The sequence below is a fragment of the Oryctolagus cuniculus genome, chromosome X (assembly GCF_964237555.1).
Source record: "Oryctolagus cuniculus chromosome X, mOryCun1.1, whole genome shotgun sequence".
NCBI classification, from domain to species: Eukaryota; Metazoa; Chordata; class Mammalia; order Lagomorpha; family Leporidae; genus Oryctolagus; species Oryctolagus cuniculus.
Window position 1 is genome coordinate 91674346 of NC_091453.1, and position 24667 is coordinate 91699012.

A 24667-nucleotide genomic window follows, 5' to 3' on the forward strand; every position below is an offset into this window, starting at 1 on the left:
GGGTAAATTTGTAGAGCCTTTGCCTGTCTCCAGAAGCCTATGCTGACCTAGGAATGATGCAGTTTAAAGTTCTGGGTTGAAAATAATTTGCCTTTATAAATTTGAAGACACAGTCTCTTGGCTGGCGCTGTGGCTCACTTGGCTAATCCTCTGCCTGGGGTGCTGGCACCACGGGTTCTAGTCCCGGTTGGGGCACTGGATTCTGTCCCGGTTGCTCCTCTTCCAGTCTAGCTCTCTGCTGTGACCCAGGAAGGCAGTGGAGGATGGCCCAGGTCCTTGGGCCCTACACACACATGGGAGACCAGGAGGAAGCACCTGGCTCCTGGCTCCGGATCGGCACAGTGCCGGCCGTAGCAGCCATTTGGAGGGTGAACCAACGGCAAAGGAAGACCTTTCTCTCTGTCTCTCTCTTACTAACTCTGCCTGTCAAAAAAAAAAAAGAAAGAAAAAGACACAGTCTCATTGTCATCAGGCTACCAGTGTTGTGTAAGTGTAACTTCTACTTTAAGTCCTTTTTGTAGATAATCCACTCCTCCCTTGGTTTCCCCTCTAGAAGCTTTTAAGGAACCTGTCTTTATCATTGGAGCTTCATGACCACGTGGGCCTTTTTCTTTTTCTCATCCATTGTGGTGGACACTTTCCAGGCCTTGCCCAGCTGGAAACTAATACTTTCAGATGTGGGAAATTGTTCTCTATGATTTCTTTGATTACCCTCCCCTCTCGTTTTCTGTGCTCTGTCTGTGCCTCCTATTTGGATTTTGGACTCCATGGATTGCTGTTGTAATCTTCTACTCATTCGTTTCTGCTATTTCCTTCTCTTTGCCTTGTTTTCCTTTTTGTGAATTACTTTTGAAATATACCAATGTTTTTATTATTTTTCCCACTTTTAATTTTTAACATCCTTGAGACCAGTGCTGTGGCATAGCGGGTAAAGTCGCCACCTGCAGCGCCGACATCCCATATGGGCGCCGGTTTGAGTCCCAGTTGTTCCACTTCTGATCCAGGTCTCTGCTATGGCCTGGGAAAGCAGTGGAAGATGGCCCAAGTCCTTGGGCCCCTGCACCCATGTGGGAGACGCGGAAGAAGCTCCTGGCTCCTGGCTTCACACTGATGCACGTCTGGCCATTGTGGCTATCTGGGGAGTGAACCAATGGATGGAAGACCTCTCTCTCTCTCTCTCTCTCTCTCTCTCTCTCTGCCTCTCTGCCTCTCTGTAATTCTGCCTTTCAAATAAATAAAATAAACCTTTACAAAATTTTTTTAACATCCTTTCCTTATTTTCTGATTTTTCCTTTTGCATTTTACCCTGCTCTCTTTTCGTAAACTAACATCTAGCCATCTACCTATTTTTCCATAAATCAACTCCTCTGCCCATACTTTGGCTTGTCTGTTCCCTTTGGGATTTATTTTTCCTGTTTAGCTGTTTGGGGCGTTGTGTTTCCTACTGGACACTTTAATCAAATAGCTGGTGATAGTTGGCTGGCTGTTCATACTCACGAATAAGACCTTAAAAAACTGATTCACAGTTCAACTTGAGTGCATTTGCCTATTCTCAGACCCATTATTGGTGATTGTGGGGGCTTCCTCATATCTCTGTCTCAGAGTATTTTTTTTGGACCATTCATTTTTTTCCAGAGGTTCATCTTCAGCTCTACTGCCTGGCTGCCGGATTTCTAGAATCCGGTATAGACAGGGGGACAGGGTTATCATCATTAAGAACAAAAATTTCTATGGAATCTTTCTCCTTCCAGCTCTCCTTCATGACTACCACCATGCTTGGTATCTCTCTTTTTTTTTTTTTAAGGAAGATTTATTTATTTATTTGGAAGGCAGTCTTATAGAGAGGCAGAGAGAGGTCTTCCATCCGCTGGTTCACTCACTAGATGCCTGCAATGGCCAGAGTTGTACTTATGGGAAGCCAGGAGCCAGGAGCTTCTTCCCAGTCTCCCATGCGGGTGCAAGGGCCCAAGGACTTGGCCCAACTTCTGCTTTCCCAGGCCATAGCAGAGAACTGGATTGAAAGTGTAGCAGCTGGGACTTGAACCAGTGCCCGTATGGGATGCCGGCACTGCATGTGGCGGCTTTACCTGCTATTCCACAGCACAGGCCCCACTTGGTATCTCTTTAAGTTCAGACCTTTTGCGGGTTCATTTTCTCCTGAGAAAAGAATCTCCAGTTTTGGGTAGAGGGAGGTGGGAGTTCCTGGTGGGATGAGGATGTTTGCTAATTTTGTGTCCATGCTTTTAACCAAGCTTTGATTTTAGCTACATGCCTTATCCCATCTCTGTCTTTGACAGTTTCTTCCACTTTATTTTTTTAGATTTATTTACTTATTTGAAAGGCAGAGTTACAAAGAGACGAGAGAGAGAGAGCGAGCGAACTTTTATTCTGAATGAAATGAGGAGCCACTGGAGGTTTTGATGGGGGAATGTCGTGACATGATTTAGGGTTTTAGCAGGATCACTTTGGTTATTGGGTTGGGAATAGATTATTGAGGAGGGTTGTTGGAAGCGGGGAGACAGGTTTGGAGACTGTTGAAGTGTTCTTGGTGAGAGTTGATATAGACCAGTAGTAGCAATAGATGTATGTATAGTTGATGCATTAAATGAGAGGTGGAAGAGAAAGAGGTTTGACAAAATGGCTCCAAGTGTTTGAGTGGAGCAAGTGGAATGACTGGGAGAGCAGATTTAGGCAACTGGATGGGGGCAGTGGGAAGGGATTAGGAGTTCAGTTTTGGACATACTGCATTTGTGACATCTGAATAGATGTGGTAACTACAGAGTTGGATATATATTAGTCTGGAGTTCAAGAGCGAAATCCAGGTGGTGTTAGTGTGTCGAGGCTATTGAAAATAGTGAGGTCGGAAAGACTGAGTCCTAGGTGCTCCCATTTTCAGAGGTCTAGGAGAAGAGGAGGAAGCAGTGTAGAAGACTGACCTCCATGAGGCTGGAGGAAAGCCAGGGAAGTGAGCTGTTCCTGGGAGCCATATGAAGAAAGTGAACCGAGGAGGAGGGGCTCTCCAGCTGTGCCCAGTGTAGCATGGTCATAGGACTTCATAGTAAGGAGGTTCCTGGTGAGGTTAATGTGAGCTCTTTTGGTGGAGCACTGGAGACCTGATTCAGGTGGGGATATCGAAGGAGAAGAGTGGGAGGCCGTAGACTTACATAATTCTTGTGAGGAGTTTTGCTGCAAAGTGGAATAGAGAAATGGAGCAGTCACTTGTGGAGAAGGTGGGATTGAGAGGGTTTCTTTCTGGTTTTTGTCTTGAAAAGGGAGAGTATAAGCATGCTTCTATATTAATGGCAATGATCCAGTAGTGAGAGGAAAATGATGATACAGGAGAAAGAGAAGGAATGATTGGTAGAAAAATGAGTTTAAATAAGCTTATACCTTTTAGGAGGATTTAAAAATAATAATAATAAAATATGTGGGCCGGCGTCACGGCTCAATAGGCTAATCCTCTGCCTGTGGCACCGGCACACCAGGTTCTAGTCCTGGTCGGGGCACTGGATTCTGTCCCAGTTGCCCCTCTTCCAGGCCAGCTCTCTGCTGTGGCCAGGGAATGCAGTGGAGGATGGCCCAAGTCCTTGGGCCCTGCACCCGCATGGGAGACCAGGAGAAGCACCTGGCTCCTGGCTTCAGATCAGCGCAGGGCGCCAGCTGTAGCGGCCATTGTGGGGTGAACCAACGGAAAAGGAAGACCTTTCTCTCTGTCTCTCTCTCTCACTGTCCACTCTGCCCGTCAAAAAAAAAAATAAAAATAAATAAAATATGTGTAACTATTTGAAAGGCCGAGAGACAGAGAGCTTCCAGTCCACTGGTTCACTCCCCAAATGCCTCCAATGGCTGGCTGAGGCTGGAATTGGGAGTGTCCAACTACTTGAGCCATCACTGCTGCCTCCCAGGGACTGAAGCTGGAGTCAAGAGCTGGAGCCAGAGGTGGGCATCGAACCAAAGCACTCCAGTGTGGACCACAGATGTCCTAACTGCTAGATTAAGCACCTGCCCCTCACTTTAGTAGGATTCTTAGGAGGAATGTTCTGTTGTTTTTATCAGAAGATCCCTTCAATCGTAATACTTAGGGATTCTTTTATAAGAATAGGAATTGCAGTCTCCCATTTTACACTGAAGAGCCAAGGTCCAAGGTCATCAAATGGAAAAGCTATATTTCATGTTTATTTCCCCATTATCTCCCAGGTCTGGCTCAGTTTTTCAATTACCATCCGTCCAGGACCTCTGTGACATTTGAATCTTCTAAAAAGTATTCCTTTCTAACCAGCCAGTAAATGACAGTCGAATCAGTTCTTCCTTAAGTCACCAACATCAAAATATGAAAAAATACACTCAGTACAGTTAAGCATATCTTATATTGTTTTTATGAGGGATTCATAAAGTGCAGAGAAAATTCATATGATGAAAGACTTATGCATAGATATCAAAATGTTTTTGTACAAAGATAAATTTATCTTTAAGATTTTAATTTTTATTAAAAGTTATTTTTAGTTATTTGAAAGACACAGAGAGAGAGAGAGAGAGACAAAGGTCTCCCATTTACTGGTTCTCTCCCCAAATGCCCACATCACCCTAGGGCTGGGCCAGGCCCAAGCCAGAAGCCATGCACTCAATCTGGGTCTCCCTAGTGGGTGGCAGGGACCCGAGTACTTGAGCCATTACCACTGCCTTCCAGGGTGCACATTAGTAGGAAGCTGGAGTGGAGAGCAGAGCAGGGACTTGAACCCAGGATCTTTGACATGGGATGTGGGCATCTCAAGTAAGGAGTCAATCACTTTGTCAAACAACTGCCCAAACATAGGTTTAATTCCATTTTCCATAAATCTTTAAAATACCCTCATATAAGAAGTTATATAGTAAAAATGATCAATTACAGCTCTGATAGATTTTACGCTCTCAGGTAGCACTGGTTTTCTGTGTTATTTCCCCTTCACTGCCTGATTCAGGGTTTCTTGAGAACATGGTGAACCTGGAACGCTTGCATTATGGAAACCAAAGGAACTAGTAAATCAGCCACTGTGCCTGGCTTTTGTTTGAAAACTGTGTCTTTAAGAATTTTTGAGATCAGGGCCGGCGCTGTGGCTCAGTGGGTTAACGCCCTGGCCTGAAGTGCTGGCATCCCATATGGGCGCTGGTTCAAGACCTGGCTGCTCCACTTCCAATCCAGCTCTCTGCTATGGCCTGGGAAAGCAGTAGAAGATGGCCCAAGCCCTTGGGCCCCTGCACCATGTGGGAGACCCGGAAGAATCTCCTGGCTCGTGGCTTCGGATCAGTGCAGCTCCGGCCGTTGCGGCCATCTGGGGCGTGAACCATTGGGTGGAGGACCTCTCCTTTCTCTCTCTCTCTCTCTCTCTCTCTCTCTCTGCCTCTCCTTCTCTGTGTAACTCTGACTTTCAAATAAATAAATAAATCTTAAAAAAAAAGAATTTCTGAGATCACAACAACTAAGTCAAGATTGCATTTGATTCATGTTCACTAGGAGAGAATGACAGATCTGACTATAGTGCTGTTAGCCCCTGGTATGTGACGAAATAGAGATATGGGAGCAGTTAAGATTTCACGTCTGATATCCACATCCAGTATCAGAGAGCCTGGCTTTGAGTCCTGACTCCACTCCCAATACCAGCTTCTTGCTAATGTACATTCTGAGAGGATGTAGCTGATGGCTCAATACTTGAGTCCCTGCCAGCCACGTGGGAGACCTGGACTAAGTTCGTGGCTCTTAACTTTGGCCTGGTACAGCCACAACTGTTGTAGTCATTTGGGGAGTGAACCAGAAGATAGGAGATTTCCTTCTCTGTTTCCCTCAAATAAATAAAAAATTTTCAAAAATTATAACTGATGGAAGAAGCTCCAGGCTCCTGCCTGGTCCAGCTCCGGCTGTTGTGGCTATTTGGGGAGTGAATCAGCATATAGAAGACCTCTCTTTTTCTCTCTCTGTTTCTCTGTCTCTGTAACTCTGCCTTTCAAATAAAATAAATCTCTAAGTTTTATTGTTATCTTAAATCTTAACAATTTATTTATTTATTTGAGAGGCAGAGTTAGAGAGGCAGAAAGAGAGATATCTTCCATCTGCTAGTTCATTCTCCAAATGGCTGCAGGGGCTGGAGCTGGGGCGATCTGAAGCCAGGAGCCAGGAGCTTCTTCCAGATCTCCCACATGGGTACAGGGGCCCAAGCACTTGGGCCATCTTCTACTGCTTTCCCAGGCCATTAGCAGAGAGCTGGATTGGATGTGGGGTAGCCAGGACTCAAACCAGTGCCCATATGGGATGCGGGCACCACAGGTGGAGGCTGAACCTTCTATGCCACAGCACTGGCCCCCTTAGTCACTTTCTTTAAAGGTCCTGTCTCTACAGTCATATTGTAAGGTATTGGGGATTAGCATATTACGTTGGGGGGGCACTTTATAGCCTCAGATACCTGGCATACATCATCAGTTATGTCACTTGTTAGTTTTTCCTGTGTAACAGTACTGTTTTCTTCCTAGTACTACGAAGTATTTCTCCGACAGTCTCCCCTGGAGCCCTGCCTTCTGTTTCACGAAGGTGGACACTGGCGTGAGCTCACGGTCCGCACTAATCACCAAGGGCACACGATGGCCATCGTCACCTTCCATCCCCAGGAATTAAGTCAGGTGACAGTGCTGCTGTTTGTTTTTGAAGGTTTCAGGGCAGAGAGCAGAAGCTACACATCCACCGCAGATTTGTGTTGGTGGGCAGAAGGATTGGGCATGAGGCAAGGATACTATTTAAAGCTACTGCTGGCAGAACCAGACTGCAAGGATGTGGCTAGATTAGCACGTTAATTATGCCGTGAAGACTCCCAAGTGTTTTCACAAGAATTTTGCCCAATGTACTAGGTGTGCTCCTGAATCCAAAAGCTAATTCAGTAGCGACTAGAACTTCAGAATTTTGTAACCCAAATAATAGTTTGCACTTGTAATACATTTAGAGTTCTCACATGCTCCTGTGTTTAAACATTCCTGGACTTAGGTGTTCAGCTCCCCCAAAACTGAAGAGGCAGGAGGGGAGGTCCTGTCACTATAATTTTATAGAAAAACCCAAAGTTATAGGGCCAGTACATAACAAAGCTAGGATTTGAACCCAGGTCCTTTGATGCCTGATGTTTTTAACTCTATAGCTTCAACATGATTGACTACAATATATGCTTGTATCATGCTAATGCTTAGGTTCTCCATAAGAGTTTTTAAAATGTTCTGAACTCAAAAAACAAACAAAGGATTCAGTTACATGCTCAGTGCTGTCAGTGCCCCCTTTTTTGTTTCCCCTAGCACTTGTGTCTTCTGAGCTGGTGTTTGGGTAGGTGGTTGGGATGTCTGAAGTCGAGTAGGATGAAGGGAAATGAAAGGTTCTTGCCTCTTCCTGATGGGACAGAGGCTTAGTTCAGCTCCTTGTTTGCAATAGGTGTAACTCAGTTTCCTTTGAGAAATACACACACACACACACACACACACACACACACACATATATATATAACTATATATAAAGGCTCAAAGGAGAGAAAGCGCCAATTCTATTGTGTGAGATTTTTCAAAAGCCGCTAAACAAAATGCTGCTTCTACTGAGATGTGAAAAATCAGCATGTAGTTCTTTTTTGTCCTACAGAATGATGCTTTAGATTGTGTTAAGATTTATTTATCTGAAAGGCAGAGTGATAAAGAGAGACAGAGTGAGAGAACGGTAGAGAGATTTTCTCATCTGCTGGTTCACTCCCTAAAAGGCCACAACAGCTGGAGCTGGGCCAGGCCGAAGCCAGGAGTCAAGAACTCCATCTGGGTCTCCCACGTGGTTGTTAGTGGCCCAAGTATTCAGGTCATCTTCTGCTGTTTTCCCAGGTGCATTAGCAGGGAGCTGGATCAGAAGCAGAGCATGAGGGTCTCAAAACAGCATTCCCATGTGAGATGCTGGTGTTGCAAGCAGGGCTTAAACTGCGGTGCCACAACACCAGCCCCATAAGTGTTATCTATGATAGGATTTAAAAAATGTGGCTTCTGGGGCTGATGCTGTGGTGTAGTGAGTTAAAGCCCCAGCCTGCAGCGCCAGCATCCCACATCGGTGCCAATTTGAGACCCGGCTGCTCCACTTCCTATCCAGCTCTCTGCTGTGGCCTGGGAAAGCAGTAGAATATGGCCCAAGTCCTTCGGCCCCTGCACCCACATGGGAGACCCAGAAGAAGCTCCTGGCTCCTGGCTCCTGGCTTCGGATCAGTTCAGCTCTGGCCGTTGTGGTCATTTGGGGAGTGAACCAGCAGATAGAAGACCTCTCTGGCTCTACCTCTCTTTGTATCTCTGTCTTTCACATAAATAAAAATAATTGTTAAAAAATGAAAAATATGGCTTATTGCATAACTTGGTGGGGACATTTGTCAGAGATAAGTCTTTGACTCCTGGTTTTGTGGTCTGGGCAGGAGGAGCTCTGTGTTCAGAAGGAGGCTATCAAGGAATTTTTCCTCCGAGGCCCTGGAGCAGTCTGTGACTTGACCTCACTTTACTTCCAAGAAAGGTAAACCGGGAGCAGCTAAACAGCAAGTGGGAGCGCCATGGCTTGCTGTCATCTGAGTTTGTGTATTACTAATGCAAGATCTGGGCTAAGAGTTCCTGGGCCTCACACAGCCCCGCCGGGCTCGGATCCCAGGCCAAGATGTGGAGGTGTGTCCGCATGTACTTCCATCTCCTGGCAGGCAGACTCCTGCAGAGCTCACAGGGCCCTGGCAAGGCGGCTGTGTCTCCTCATTGAGTTGTTGGGGCCTCCCCTTCCGCCAGCCATGGGAGGTAGAATTGTCTGCCATTCCAAGATGCTTTCCTCTTTTAGTCTTTGTTGTTGTTGTTTTTATTATTTGCTTCTTCCTTTTTTATTCTTTCCTAGCACCATGACCCGTTGCAGCCATCAGCAGTCCCCCTACCAGCTGCTATTTGGGGAGCCTTACATCTTTGAAGGTCTCCTGGGCTTGAAGATCCGCATTTCTCCTGATGCCTTTTTCCAAGTCAACACTGCTGGTGCAGAGATGCTGTATCAGACCGTGGGGGAGCTGAGCGGAGTGAACGCTAACACCATCCTTCTTGACATCTGCTGTGGAACTGGCAAGCGGCAGCCCGGAGCAGAATGTGCATGCTGCTCAGCCTCCAGCACTCACCTCCTAGTACCCAGGGCCCTTGCAGCTTGCAGGGGTTTTGGGGGAGGGGGCGGGTGGTGGTAGTGGTGCATGCATGGCCTTACTGGTTTAAAATCCTAAAATACCCTCTTCTCATTCTTTCTTACTTCCCCAGGCGCGATTGGCCTGTCTCTGGCTCAGCACGCTTCCCAGGTCCTTGGGATTGAGTTGGTGGAGCAGGCAGTAGAGGATGCCAGGTGGACGGCTGCTTTCAATGGTACACAGCTGAGAGTGTGGGGAGACGTGAAGATGCAGTTGTTTCCGTGCTATAGAAAGTGTTCTGTGGAGAAGATGCCTACCGGAGCCCCAACCTGCATGACGTCAGGGAGCTGGTTCCAGAGTGGTCAGAGTTGGGTCCTGATGATTTTGTGGGAAGGATCCCACTATCTAATCATTCTTTTTTCTCTTCAGAGGAAGATCCCAAGGGAAGGAAACAAGTGTAGCTGATGGGAAAGGCAGAGACAGAGCTTGGCATAGAACAGAAGAGCCATCTTGACTTTAGACTGGCGAGGTGTCATAGTATAATACAATTGGTTTCTTACCTATATTTTCAGCAACAAAACCCTTTCTTGAAACCCAAGGATGCCAGACTGCAGTATAGAAAATGGATTGTCTGGCCCCCTCTACCCCACTTGCAGGCTGCATGAGGATCACTTGAATAAAAGTCAAGGTTGTCATCTTGGTATACATCCATGCCTTGTGAGTTGTTGAGTTGAAAGGCTTCCTGAGATGTCCCGGAGGGAAAAGTGTTGATTTTGTCATAACTGGTATAAGAATGCTAGATGTAAAGGGGAGGTGGCAGAGCTGTGGCTCTTGTACATTTCCATAAAGCTGAAGTTCTCCCCCTACTACTGCTGTCCTTGAGTGATGTCATACGGGCCTCTTTTCTGCAGGCATCACCAACTGTGAGTTTCACGCCGGTCGAGCTGAGAAGATTTTGCCGTGGCTGCTCAAGTCAAAGGAAGGCGTGCAGCCAGTTGTTGCTGTGGTGAACCCACCCCGTGCTGGGCTGCGTACGTCCTCCAGCTTGGGTTCCTCGTTCCCCTACCGTGCTAAGCGGGCTCCCAGTAGGCCAGCCCTGAACCTGCTTTTCCATAACCAAGCAATCCTAGATGCTAGCTAGTTGGGATTTTATGATAGTGGGGACCATTATAGTTTAAGTATATTGCTAGTGCTTAATATTGATAGGTGTTTCTTCCTTTAGATCACCGAGTGGTCCAAGCCATTCGAAACTGCAGGGCCATCCGCACACTAGTTTTTGTTTCCTGCAAGCTCCATGGGGAGACCACAAGGAATATCACTGAGTGAGTCTTGACTTCTTTTTAAGGTTATTTTTCTGGTTATGGAGGGTAATCCATGCTAATTGTGTCCGATATGCAAAATGTAGAGAAATGTGAAGAAAAAGAAACAAAATTGTACTATTTTCCGGAGTCAATTATGGAGGTGGACAATTGGCACAGTGCTTAAGATGCCACTTGGCACACACATTCCATGTTAGAGTGTCTGCGTTTGAGTCCGAGCTCTGCTTCGCATTCCAGCTTCATGCTTCCATACACCCTGGGAGACAGCAGGTGGTGGCTCATGTACTTTGCACCCTGACATTCGTGTGAGAGACCCAGATTCAGTTCCAGGTGCCTGGCTTTGGCCTGGCCCCAGTCCTGGCTATTATGGGCATTTGGGGAGTGAACCAGAGGATGGGAAATCTGTGTCTGCCTCTCTGTCTCTCTCTTTCTGCCTTAGAAATAAAATGAAAATAAATAAAAATTTTAAAAGGAAGAGTCAGTTATAGGCCTGTGTGTAAAGTGACACAAGTTAGGTACTTGCTTTGGATTCAGAATTTAGGAGGATGCCAAAAATTTCAAGATAAAATTTTAAGCAATATTTTCAGAAAGCAAAATTAAATTAATTATAAGCAAACCATTTTTTATTTTAAAAAATGATTTATTCATTTATGTGAAAGAGTTACAGAAAGAGAAATCTGCCACCCACTGGTTCACTCCCTAAATGGCCTTAACAGCTTGGACTGGGCCATGCTGAAATCAGCAGCCAGGAACTCCATCGAGGTCTCCCATGTGGGTGCAGGGGCCCAAGGATATAGGCCATCCTCCACTGCTTTCCCAGGTGCATTAGCAGGGAGCTGGATCAGAAGCAGAGCAGCTGCGACTTGAATAGGTTGCCCAAGTGGGATGCTGGTGTTGCGGGCGGCAGTTTAACCCATTGTGCCACAACACCAGCTACAACAAAACATTTAAAAAAATTTTAAAGATGATCTGTTTGCGTACTTGATATATTTTGCTTCATTGCCTTAGCCTAATCCTGGATTTGGTTCCAATAAAACTTTATTTATAAAAGCAGACAGCTGTACTGTAAGCTATAGTTTTCCAATTTGATATGCTAAAATGTTGCATCAAAATATTACTTGATTATTGAGATTTATTGGTACCTATTAAGTTTCTTACTCAATACAAGTGCCTCTCATTTTACTCTAGATCTGGCCCTGGTCAGCTATTTTGACTTTTTTGTTATCTTTCTTCCTTCCTTTTCCCCCTTTCTCTAACAGGAGCAATATAATTTCTTTGTAACAGTCAGACAATATAGGCAAGTATACAGTATAGATGCTATACATATATATATACACACATATACATATATATGTATATATACACATATATACACACATATACATATATATGTATATATACATATATATATGACAAACAATACATTATTGTTAATTTAAAAAAGAAGTAAATTACTTGAGCTTTCGAAAGTCAATGAATGGGGCCAGCACTGTGGTGCAGTGAGTTAAACTGCTGGTTGTAGTGCTGGCATCTCATAGAGGCGCCAGTTCAAGTCCCAGCTGCTCCGCTTCCAATCCAGTTCCCTGCTAATGCACGTGGAAGATGGCCCAAGTGCCTGGGGCCCTGTAAACACATGGGAGACCCAGAAGAAGCTCCTAGTTCCTGGTTCCTGGCTTTGACCTGGCGCAGCTCTAGCCATTGCGGCCATTTGGGGAGTGGGCCATCAGATGGAAGACCTCTTTCCCTCACTCTCCCTGTAATTCCACCTTTCAAATAAAATATTAGTAATAAAAAAGTCAGTGAGCATGAGAAAGAACAATAAATCTAAAGGAAATTGAAGAAATAAATAAAGGCCACAAAAATTAGTTAGTGAATTACAAAAACAAAAAAGTACAGACTTGACAAGTAAACAAAAATGTGTTATTTGGGGGCTGTCACTGTGGCATAGTGGGTAAAGCTGCTGCCAACAGTACCAATATCTCACATGGGTACCCGTTCGAGTCTCAGCTGTTCTACTTCCAGTCCAGCTCTCTGCTGTGGCCTGGGAAAGCAGTAGAAGATGGCCCAAGTCCTTGGGCTCCTGCACCCACATAGGAGATCTGGAAGAGGCTCCTGGCTCCTGGCTTTGGATCAGTGCAGCTCCGGCCATTGCAACCATCTGGGGCGTGAACCAGCGAATGGAAGACCTCTCTCTCTCTTTCTCTCTCTCTGCCTTTGACTCTCTGTAACTCTGCCTTTTAAATAAATACATAAATCTTTAAAAAAAATATATTATTGGAATAAAAGAATTAAATAGACAAATAAACCTAATCGACAATACAAAGTGGTAAAAAACAAATATAAAATGTCATACATGAGAAAAGGAGTATAACTATAGATATGAAGAATCTTTTTTTAAGATTTTATTTATTTTTATTTGAGAGAGGGAGACACAGAAAGGTCTTCCATCTGCTAGTTCACTCCCCAAATGGCAACGATGGCCAGAGCTGAGCACAATCTTAAGCCAGGAGCCAGGAGCTTCCTCCAGGTCTCCCACGCGGTTGCAGGGACCCAAGCACTTGGGCCACCTTTTACTGCTTTCCCAGGCCATAGCAGAGAGCTGGATTGGAAGTGGAGCAGCTGGGACTCGAACCGGTGCCCATATGGGATGCCGACACTGCAGGGGGCAGCTTTACCTGCTATGCCACAGCGCCAGCCCTGTATCATTTATTTTTAATAACTGTTTGACACTGTTTTTGAATATACTATAAAGGTGGCATCTCAAATCTGTGGGGAAAAGTTGGAAAATCAATAAATGGTCATGGACTACTGGGTAGCCATGGTGAAAAGAAAAAGTTGGGTCCATTATCTCACCCTGTAAACTAGGATAAATTAGAAATGGCTCAAAGATTTAAATATATAAAAGGGAATCTATAAATGCACCCTAGAAAAGCAAAGAATTTCTTTATAATCTTAGAGTGCTGAAGCCCTTTTAGCTGTGAACATTTAGAAGCCATATAATAAAGGAATTGTTGAATTTGTGACTATATAAAAATAACTGTTCCCTTCATTACACTATGTACAGAAATGAACTATAAAACTCATAGAAGAAAATGTAGGAGATTTTAAATCTTTATGATTGTGGATTAGACAAAGCTTCTTAGATATGACATCAAAAGCCTAACACCTCCCCAAAATTATCAAAATTTTCTTAAAAAGATGTTGTGTTGCAGATATACTACTTAGAAGTAAAAAGACAACCCACAGAGTAAGAGAAAATATTTACACACCATTAATAAGGGACTGATATCCAAAACTAGATGCAAAAGACCTTATGTTATATAATCTAATTTATTGGAAATATCTAGAAAAGGCAAATCTATAGAAATAGGAACTAGCTTTGTAGTTATCTAGGGCTGGGAAGAAATAGAGTGTACTGTTCATGGGTACGTGGTATCTTCTTGGGCTAATGAAAGTGTTCCAAAACTGATTGTTGTGATAGTTGTACAATTTTCTGAATATGGTAACAACCACTGAACTATATAAACAGGTGAGCTGTATAGTACGTGGATTATATCTGAACAAAAATGTTGACAAAATCACTTAATTGTGCATGTTGAAAAGGATCCTAAGCAAAGACAGGTGACAACAAATTGGGGCGAGCTTTGCAGTTCATATCACAAATTGCTGGAAATTGATAAGCAAAAGGACTAGGGCTAGCAATGTGGCATTGTGGCCCAAGCCTCTGCCTACAGCGCCTGCATCCCATATGGGCGCCAGTTCAAGTCTTGGCTACTGCTCTTCCAATACAGCTCTCTGCTATGGCCTGGGAAAGCAGGGGAAGATGGCCCAAGTCCTTGGGTCCCTGCACCCACTTGGGAGACCCGGAGGAAGCTCTTAGATCTTGGGTTTGGATTGGTTCAGCCATGACCATTGTGGCCATTTGGGGAGTGAACCAGCAGATGGGAGACCTCTTTTCTGTATTTCCCTCTCTCTGTAACTCTACCTCTCAAATAAATAAATTAAATTTTTTTTGGTAAAGATTTATTTATTTATTTGAAAGAGTTACACAGAGAGGGAGAGGTGGAGAGAGAGGTCCTCCATCCGATGGTTCACTCCTTAATTGGCTGTAACGGCTGGTGCTGCACAGATTTCAAGTCAGGAGCCAGGAGCTTCTTCTGGGTCTCCCAGGTGCTTTCCCAGGCAATAGCAGAGAGCTGGATTGGAGGTGGGGCAGCGGGGTCTCGAACTGGTGCCCATATGGGATGCATGCACTTCAAGCCAGGGCATTAACCCATTGCGCCACAGTGCTGGCCCCAATAAATTAAGTCTTTAAAGAAAAAAAGACAACTGCCCAGTAGAAAAAAGAGCAGCGGATATGCAAAGTAAATGTGCTTATGAATCATGAAAGAATGCTATCTTCCCCCTAGTAATGGAAATCCAAGTTAGAAATACTCTATGTTGCTACTTTTTACTTCACAGATTGGCAAAAGTACAAAAGTTTGATAATGTGCTTTTGTCAGTAATATGGGGAAATGTGAATTCTAAAAAAATTCCTGGTACAGTCTTTTGAGATTTATTTTATTTATTTGAAAGGCACAGTTATAGAGAGAGATTAGAAATACAAAGAAAGAGATCTTCCATCCACCAGTTCACTCCTGAAACAGGTACAACAGCCAGGACTGGGCCAGGCCAAAGCCAGGAGCTCAGAACTCTATCTGGTCTCCTACATGGGTGGCAGGGACCTTCATACTTGGGTCATCTTCCACTACTTTCCCAAGTGCATTAGGAAGCTGGATGGGAAGTGAAATAGCTGGGACTTGAACTAGTGCTTTGATATGGGATGTTGGCATTGTAACCAGTAGTTTAACCCACTGTGCCGCAATGCCAGTCCCAAAATTACTGGTGCAAATTGAGTACTAGCACATGTAAATGAGTACTAGTCCATGTAAATCCTTGTGGTGGTTTGCCATACAGATTAAAGTTATAAATGTATATACACCCTTTGGCCCTGTAATTCCATTCCTCAAACTTTATACTGTAGGTTAACAGTGGGGAACATCTGGCCTGGGGGCTGTGTATCATTTGGTGTGGTTCTGCCAAGGCAACTGCACTCGGGACTGAAAATTCAGTGAATCTATACCACGATAATTTTTAAGTTGATAATTTTCTGTGGCCCATGAAATTATAAATATCCAAATGGCAGAATAAAGGTTCCCCACCTCTGATAGACTCTTATATATAGAAAATGACATATATGCAAAGTTATTTATTGTAGTTCTTTAACAGGAAAAGATGCAATATCCTCAAAACTCATCAGTGAGGAATTGATTGAAACAACTGTGCTGTATCTATCTAACATTCCTTCTTTAACTAAAATATTTTAAAGAAACTACTTACAAAGGAATAAGGTTTATTGTGGCTCATGGTTTTGGAGATTCACAGTCTAAGATCGGATGGCTGACAATGACAAGTGTGTGTACAGAGAAATGGTCACTTGGCGAGCTTGGAAGCAGAGTGAGATAGGGAGCAAGCTTGTTGATATAACGAGCACTCTCAAAAACTACCTTCTGGTAAGGAGCTTCCACTCTTAATCCATCGACTGTTAACATTAATCCATTAATCATTAACATAAGACTGTCGTGTTTAAAGGTCATTGTGCGGGTGGCAAATCATGTGCAAACTGTAGTACCATTCAACAGAACATCGTGTTGCTATTCAAAAAAAAAAAAAGGTGATGTTCTCCATTCTCCATGTACTGATAAGGAAAGATCTCTAAGACATGTTATTTTTTATAACAGCTCTACTGAGATATGATTCATATATCAATTCACGTATTTAAATTGTACAATTTAATGAGTTTTGATATGTTCTCAGACTTGTGCAACTGTCTCTACTCTCTAATTCCAGGACATTTTCATCATCTCAAAACGAAACCCTGTATCACGTAGTCACTCCACATTTTTCCCCACCCCACTGTCCCTAGGCAACCAGTAATCTACTTTCTGACTCTCTAGATTTGCCTATACTGGGTATTTCCTATAAATGGAGTCATAAGAATATGCGGTTGTTTGCATCCGTCTTTTTTTCGCATAGAATTATATTTACAAGATTTATTCATGTTTTAGTATGTATCTAGTATTTCATTCATTCTTATGGTCATAGAAAGGAATAATACTTCATTGTGTGGGCATACCACATTTTATTGGGCCACTTGTCAGTTTGTGGGCATTTGGATTGTTTTCACTTCTGGCTGGTAAGAATAATGCTGCTGCATGACCACTCATGGGCAAGTTTTTGTGTGGACATACATATTCATTTTTGCTGGGCAGACGCCTCGGAGTGGATTTATTGGGTCTATGCTATTTTTACCTTTTAAGGAGCTACAAGTCTGTTTCCAAACTAACTGTACCAATTTATATTTCTAGCAACAGTGTATGAGTGTTCTAGTTTTTCCATACCCTCACCAAACCTTGTTATTATCTATTTGATTATAGTGCGTGAGAAGTGATAGCTCATTGTGGTTTTCATTTGTGTTTCCCCAGTGGCTAATGCTGTTTAGCATTTTTTTCATGTGCTTATTGGCCATTAAAAAAATCTTTGGAGAAATGTCTATTTCAATGCTTTGCTTATTTTTAGAAAAAAATTTTTTTAAAGATTTATTTATTTATCTGAAAGAGTTATAGATAGGCAGAAGCAGAGAGAGAGAGAGAGAGAGAAAGAGAGAGAGAGAGAGAGAGAGAGGGAGGGAGGAAGGGAGGTGTCTTCTATCCGCGGGTTCACTCTGCAGATGGCATCAACAGCCAGAGCTGGGCCGATACCAAGCCAGGAGCCAGGAGGTTCTTTGAGGTCTCCCACAAGGGTGCAAGGGCCCAAGGACTTGGACCATCTTCTGCTTTCCCAGGCCATAGCAGAGAGCTGGACTGGAAGTGGAGCAGTCAAGTCTTGCACTGGCACCCATATGGGATGCTGGCATTGCAGACAGCAGCTTTACCCGCTTTGCCATAGAGCTGGCCCACTTTTACCTATTTTTAATTCAGTTATCTGTTTCCTTTCTTGTCTGTTTAAAGATTTATTTATTTATTTGAAAGGCAGAGTTAGAGAGTGAGAGATCTTCCATCCACTGGTTCACTCCTCAAATGGTTACAGTGGTCAGGGCTGAGCCAGGCCAGAGCCAGAAGCTTCTTCCTGGTCTATGTGTGTACAGTTGGATTAGCAGGGAGATGGATTGAAAGCAGAGCAGCCAGGTCTTGAGCTGGTGCCCAAATTGTGGCTTGCCACTTCACCTGTTATAACATAATGCTGGCCCCCATTGGGTTGTATTACTGAGTTTTAAAAAAAATTGTTTATTTTGGGGCCGGCACTGTGGTGTAGAGGGTTAAGCATCTACCTGCAGTGGACGGCATCCCATATGGACTTCAGTTAAGTCCTGATTGCTTCACTTCTGATCCAGCAGGGAAAGCAGCAGCAGAGGGCCCATGCATGCACGTAAAGTTCCTGGCTCTTGGATTTGTCCTGCCCCAGCCCCGGCCATTGTAGCCATTTGGGGAGTGTAACCAGCTAATGGAAGTCCTCTCTCTCTTTATTTCCCCCTCCCCCTCTGTAACTCTGCCTTTCAAATAAATAAAAAATTAATCTTTAAAAAGTTTTGCTACCTTTCTCTCTGTCTCTCTCTCTCACTGTCCACTCTGCCTGTCAAAAAATAAATAAATAAATAAAATAAAAAAAAAAAAAAAAAAAGTTTTGCTTAGGGGCCAGCGCTGTGGCGTAGTGGATAAAGCCGCCTCTTGCAGTGCTGGCATCCCATATGGGCACCGGTTCAAGTCCCGGCTGCTCCTCTTCCGATCCAGCTCTGCTATGGCTTGGGAAAGCAGTAGAAGATGGCGCAAGTCCTTGGGCCCCTGCACCCATGTGGGAGACCAGGAAGAAGCTCCTGGCTCCTGGCTTCCAATCGGTGCAGCTCCGACCATTGTGTCCAATTGGGGAGTGAACCAGCAGATTGAGGACCTGTCTCTCTGCCCTTCCTTCTTTCCCTGTGTAACTCTGACTTTCAAATAAATGAACAAATCTTTAATAAAAATTTATAAAAGTTTATTTCAAAATCCAGGGAGAGCATGTGAGCAAGTGCCTTTTTTTATATTTTAAGAGATTTTATTTATTTATTTGAAATGCAGAGTTACAGAGAGGCAGAGGGAGAGAGAGTGTTAGGTCTTCCATCTGCTGGTTCACTCCCCCAAAAGACTGCAACAGCCACAGCTGAACCTATCTGAAGCCAAGAGCCTGGAGGTTTTTCTGTGTCTCCTATGTGGGTGCAGGGGCCCAAGGACTTGGGTTATTTTACACTGCTTTCTCAGGCCATAGCAGAGAGCTGGATCAAAAGAGGAGTAGCTGGGACTTGAACTGGTGCCCATACGGGATGCTGGGGCTACAGGCAGAGGCATTACTTGGTATGCCACAGCGCTGGCCTGAGAGCACTCTCTTCTGTCAGCTGGATAATTAACTAGTGTGTGAAAATTTCACACTTTCTGTCTCATTCTGGGAACACAGAGATGAATGAATGAAAAGCAGTTTTTGTCTCATTTCTACCCTCAAAAAGATACTGCAGCAAGTAATATGGTGAAGAAACAAGTTACATTAGATACAATCAGCGCTGGCTAAGTGAGAAATAGAGGGCCTGTGGAGCACAAAGGCAGGGCTGACACTGTAGGCAGTTGTGCTCTTGTAGGCTTTTTTATTTGTGGGAACTGATTTTATGATCTGTTTCTCCAGGCTGTGCTGTCCTCCAAACTCCGCTAAGAAGCTCCTCGGCGAACCTTTTGTCCTGAGACAAGCTGTACCCGTGGACTTGTTTCCCCACACCGCACACTGCGAGCTGGCCCTCCTCTGCACACGATGAGCAGCCTCCTGGAAGACTGCAGGCGATTTGCTAAGGCAGAAGTTTCAGAAACTTGCAGGTTTGGCTTATTGCTGCATGGCAGGCCCTGGGAGCATTCCCTAGGAAAGCCATCCTTGGCCTGTGAGCAGGAAGAACGTGGTTGGCCTCCTGTCTGAGGCAGGTTGAACCTTAGGTAGCAGGTTCTCTGGCACACCTGCCGGTTTTCCTTGTTTTCACTGCTCTCCACTCCTTGGCCCTGGATCTGGACTGTTCTGATTTTACTCCTGGGGTCTGTGCGTTTGCTCAGAGACTTGACTGTTTTTGGATGTTTTCAGACTTTAGAGTTCATGAAGTAGAACTAGAAACAAGTTTAGCTTTTTACAAAGCAGAAGAAGCTGTGAAGTGATTGCCACAGTGACTGAGTCCTCGTCAGCAGAGGTTCATTCCTTGGAGTTTTCTAAGCTTTGAGGCTTCTAGAATGCCTTTTGAGATTATCCCTAGGAGCAGTAGTACTGCTTAGCCCTCACCTATGGAAGGAGAAAGGAGATTTTCAAAGAAGGGACTGAATATGAATAATTGCACTTCGTAGTACGGAGACACAAAGCTCTAGAATCCTAGAATAGTATGTCTACAATAAAGTGGATATTGAGAACTGGTTATCTGAATATATTCAGTGTTCTCTGGTCTGTGATTTCTTCAGTTCTGGAATTCTTAGATACTTGCCTAACAAGATTTAGTTTTGAATCTTTTAGTGGCTAAGGACATTTAACTTAGCCTTCTCTAATTTACAAAATGATATCGGGTCAGCTAGTATTTAAAAACTTATTCATGTGACAGAAACAGACAGTGTGAGTGCCCATCTGCTGGTTCACTCCCCAAACTCCCACAATAGCCAGGGCTGGACTGGGCTGTAGCTGGGAGCTGAGAACTCAATCCCAGTCTCCCATGGGGACCCAGGTGCTTGAGCCATCACTACTGCCTCTCAGGGAGGCTGGAGTCAGGAGTTAGAGCTGGGTGTTGAATCCAGGTACTCTGATGGGGGCCATGGGCATTTTAGCTAGTATCTTTTTTGTTTTAAAGACTTATTTACTTATGATTTGAAAGGCAGAGTTATAGAGAGGCAGAGGCAGAGATAGATCTTCCATCTGCAGGTTCACTCCCCAAATGGCCTCAATGGCTGGAGTTTCACTGATCCAAAGCCAGGAGCCAGGTGCTTCTTCTGGGTCTCCCACGTGGGTGCAGGGTCCCAGGCACTTGGCCATTGTCCAATGCTTTCCCAGGCCATAGCAGAGAGCTGGATTGGAAGTGGAGCAGCCAGGACTTGAACCGGTGCCCATATGGGATGCCTGCACTGAAGGCGGCAGTTTTACCCACTAAGCCACAGCACTGGTCCCACTAGTATCTTAACTATTGACTGAGTGCCTGTCTTTCAGCTAGCTTTTTTTTTTTTTAAGATTTATTTATTTCTTTGAAAGGCAGAATTTACAGAGAAAAAGAGGTAGAGAGAGATCTTCCATCTGCTAGTTTACTCCCCAGATGGCTGCAATGTATAGAGCTGGGCTGTTCTGAAGCCAGGAATCAGTAGGTTCTTCCTGGTCTCCCTTCTGGGTACAGGGACCTCAGCTCTTGGGCCATCCTCAACTGCTTTCCCTGGCACATTAGCAGGGGCCGGGATTGGAAGTGGAGCAGCCAGGACTCGAAATGATGCCCATAGTGGATGCTGCTGCAGTATGGCAGCAGTCTTACCAACTCTGTCACACTACCTACCCCTCAACTAGCTTTTTTAACTCTTCTTACTTCTGAATATTTCTAGAGAAGGCTCCTCCTTAGAAAAAAACGGCTGTTAAAGCTACTGTATAATGTTTTGTATTATTCTTTTTAAAATTATTTATTTATTTATTTGAGAGGTAGATCTACAGAAAGTGACAGGGAGAGACAGAGAGAGAGGTCTTCCATCCACTGGTTCAGTCCCCAAATGGCCTCAACAGCTGGAGGTGGGCTGATCCGAAGCCAGGAGCCAGGAGCTTCTTCTGGGTCTTCCACATGGGTGCAGGGGCCCAAGCGCTTGGGCCATCTTTCACTGCTTTCTCAGGCCATAGCAGAGAGCTGGATTGGAAGAGGAGCAGCCAAGACTAGAACTGGTGTTCATATGGGATGCCGGTGCCGGAGGCGGATGATTAACCTGTGCCACAGTGTTGGCCCCTTGTATTCTTTTATGAGATGATCAGTCAGCTAGGGCAACAAGAGAACACCAGAGGGGGCCCAGAAAGCAAGCTGATAGCTCCTAAAGACAGGAGGCATGGCACACTGCACAGAGTCACACACTAGAGCCACCAGGGCAGTCAGGAGGCAGAAGACAGATGCAAGGGGAAGGTTTAGGCTACTGCCTTTATTAGGATTTCCTGGGGAAAGGCATGGCAGGGCAGGCTAGTTTGAATAATTGCTGTGAGCTCTAAGCTGCATGGGTGGTTCCTAGTTGTCTGGTTCCTGGCCCTGGGTGATTGAGAGGAGCATTGTCTCCTGGGTTTGAAGGGCTAGTTAGGGTAGGTGATGCTCTGAATTGGTCAGTTCGCATTTGAAAGGCACCTTCTGAGCACAGCCAGGAAGGTTTTATTAAGATGTCAAATAGGGACTGGTGCTGTAGCACAGTGGGGTAAGCCACCTCCTGCAGTGCTGAAATCACATTATGGGAGCCCTGGTTCAAGTCTCAGCTGCTGTGGCTCGCAATTCCAGCTTCTTGTTAATGCACACCCTGGGAAGGCAGTGGAAGGTGGCCCAAGTACTTGGGTACCCGCCCCACCACGTGGGAGACCCAGATTGAGTTCATGGCTCCTGACTTTGATATGTACACACATATATACATGCATATTATATACAGTATAATACCCATTAAAAAACTAGAAGGAAGTAATTTAAAATGATCAAACTGTTGGTTTATGGTAATCAGATGAGTTTTTTTCTGTTTGCTTATTAATTTTACGTAATGGGGTTATATTACTATCTATGTTTATGATGGAAGCATTTTAAAAAGCAACTCTATTTTTCCCCCTCCCTTGTTCCCCTATCTCAGTCAAAACCCAGAGTTCTCTTTACCATTCCCCTGTCCAGCTGCCTACAAGGTAGATTCTATCTTGCTATTTTCTAGACATGCCCAGTTCGACATGTCTAATGTTGAACGCTTTGCATCTTTCCCATAAGCCTGTCCTTCCTCCTCTGACTCTAATCTTAAATGAGTGCACCAATCTGCGCAGTCACCACAGCCAGGAGCCTGGAAATGATTTCTGAGTCTCCCTGTCCTACTGCTCCCATCCAATTTGTCACTGAATTGCCATCCCTGCGGGCCACCATCATCTCTCAGCAGATGATTTCCGCAAGAGCCGTCTCCCCGGCTGATGCCGCTTTCCCCTTGATTTGCACTCTACATCCACAGTGATTTTTCCCGAAATGCAGATCTCGTTGTGTTTCTCCATGGTTTAAAATCTGTCATTAGCTTCTTACTGCTTTTGAAATTAAGTCCCAAATGATTCATAAAGCTTGGAAGCCACTTCATAATCTGAGGCGTCCCATTTCTTTGTATACTTCAAATTCCTTTCCCTGAAAACGACAAACGTCTTCCGTGCTGGTTCTTTTCACGTTTGGTTCCCTGCATTTGGATTGCTCTTTTCTCTACCACTTCTTGGCTAAATCTACTCATCTTTCTGGTTTTTAAATTTTTTTTTATTTTTTTCAAGACATTGATTTCTTATTTGAAAGGCAGAGTTTCAGAGAGAGAAAGAGACTGAGAGAGATCTTCCATCAGCTTCTTCACTCCCCAAATGACCACAAGTGTCCGGGACTGGACCAGGCTGAAGCCAAGGACCAGGAGCTTCTTCCTGGTCTCTCATGTGGGTGCAGGGGCCCATGGACCTGGGCCATCCTCCGCTGCTTTCCCAGGTGCATTAGCAGGGAGCCGGATTGGCAGAGGAGCAGCTGAGAGTCAAACCAGAGCCCGTGTGGAATGTCTGCATCACAGGCTGTGTCTTAACCTGCTGTGCCACAGTGCCGGCCCCATCTCTGTTTTTAGCTTAGATTTCCTCCCTCAATGAAGAGCTAATGAAGAAATAAAAATAGATTTGGCTATGGACAATCAGCATGTTGATAATTTTGTTAGTGTTTTATATCCTGTAAGATGATGCTAGAATCATGCTTCCTTTTTTGATTATGAAAGTTTTCAAAAACATAAAAACAACGGGCTGGCACTGTGGCATAGTAGGTTAAGCCTCTGCCTGTGGTGCCGGCATCCCATATGGGTGCTGTTTCATGTCCTGGCTGCTCTTCTTCCAATCCAGCTCTCTGCTATGGCCTCCTGGGAAAGCAGTGGAATTTGGCCCAAGTCACATATCCACATACCTGTTTTTTATTCAACAAATAACATTTTGCTGTATTTTTTGTCTATGTGTGTATGTTTTTTAATAAACCAGTTGAAAGTTAAGTTGTGTACCTCAGCATATCTAAGCATAGATCATTTTTCTATATAACACTGACACCATAAACCCAGCTAAGAAAATGAATACCTCACCAGTCTTCACTAATATTATGTAATATGTAGTCCAGGGCTTCCAGAAGTACGGTCTTCAGACAACCTAATGTTCACAAGGGAGATAAGGAGCTTGCCCCAGAGTGTGTGTCACAGTAGCACACATCACACAGCCGCGCACACACACACACACACACACACACAGATGGCAGCTGAATTAAACAGGGTGCTTAGTGATGTAGTTCATTTACATCTATGGACTGCCTTTGTGGCGTGGCTCTATTTTCAATTCCCACAGCTATTCCCAAAATGTCTTCTATAGCAGTTCACATGCTACATTCACTGGTTGTGTCTCTTTCATCTCTTTTAACATAGGACAGTCTCTTCCTCTTATGTTTTCAAGGCACTGACTTTTTGGAGCCCAGCGATCTGCCCCACAGGATGGATTTGTCTGATTGCAGGTGACCAACTCTTCTGGTTTGCTTGGGACATTTCCAATTTGAGCACTGATCCTGCACCCAGGGCAACACGACAGTCCCTCGCACACCAGAATGGTTCATTTACCCATGGCAGTGTTTAACTCCTTCTTCCTGCCCCTGACTTTCTGATAAACTGAAGTTGGGTGTAGTGGCATGATTTGCTTCAGATGAAAACACAGTTGACAAGAATACTTCTTAAGTGCTACTGTGTACTTTACGTCATAACCCATCAGGAAGGGCAAAATGTCAGTTATCCACTCTTAGGAAAGGTGATGGCCCTCAGAACTCTCCTTGCAATTTCCCCTTTGTAATTAACAAGGCATTTGTGGAGT

The 24667-nt window shown here is 44.5% G+C and overlaps 1 protein-coding gene across 37 annotated transcripts in view; it reads left to right on the forward strand.

Annotated features, from left to right (window-relative positions):
* Positions 1-24667, forward strand: part of TRMT2B (tRNA methyltransferase 2 homolog B) — a 111645-nt gene that overhangs the window by 16820 nt on the left and 70158 nt on the right. For 14 of the 37 annotated variants that reach the window (XR_011385531.1, XR_011385527.1, XR_011385528.1 and 11 more), the window contains 7 exons: positions 6502-6648; positions 8442-8536; positions 8900-9114; positions 9301-9528; positions 10079-10198; positions 10390-10489; positions 19235-19419. Coding sequence is in view for 9 of the 37 variants with exons in the window: in XM_017349887.3 (XP_017205376.3) it covers positions 6502-6648; positions 8442-8536; positions 8900-9114; positions 9301-9528; positions 10079-10198; positions 10390-10489; positions 19235-19361 (1032 nt within the window). In the remaining 28 variants the exon portion in view is untranslated. Of the gene's footprint in view, positions 1-6501; positions 6649-8441; positions 8537-8899; positions 9115-9300; positions 10199-10389; positions 10490-19234; positions 20010-24667 lie in introns of those variants that run through there. The other 23 variants (XR_011385543.1, XR_011385545.1, XR_011385540.1 and 20 more) reach the window with 7 other exon arrangements.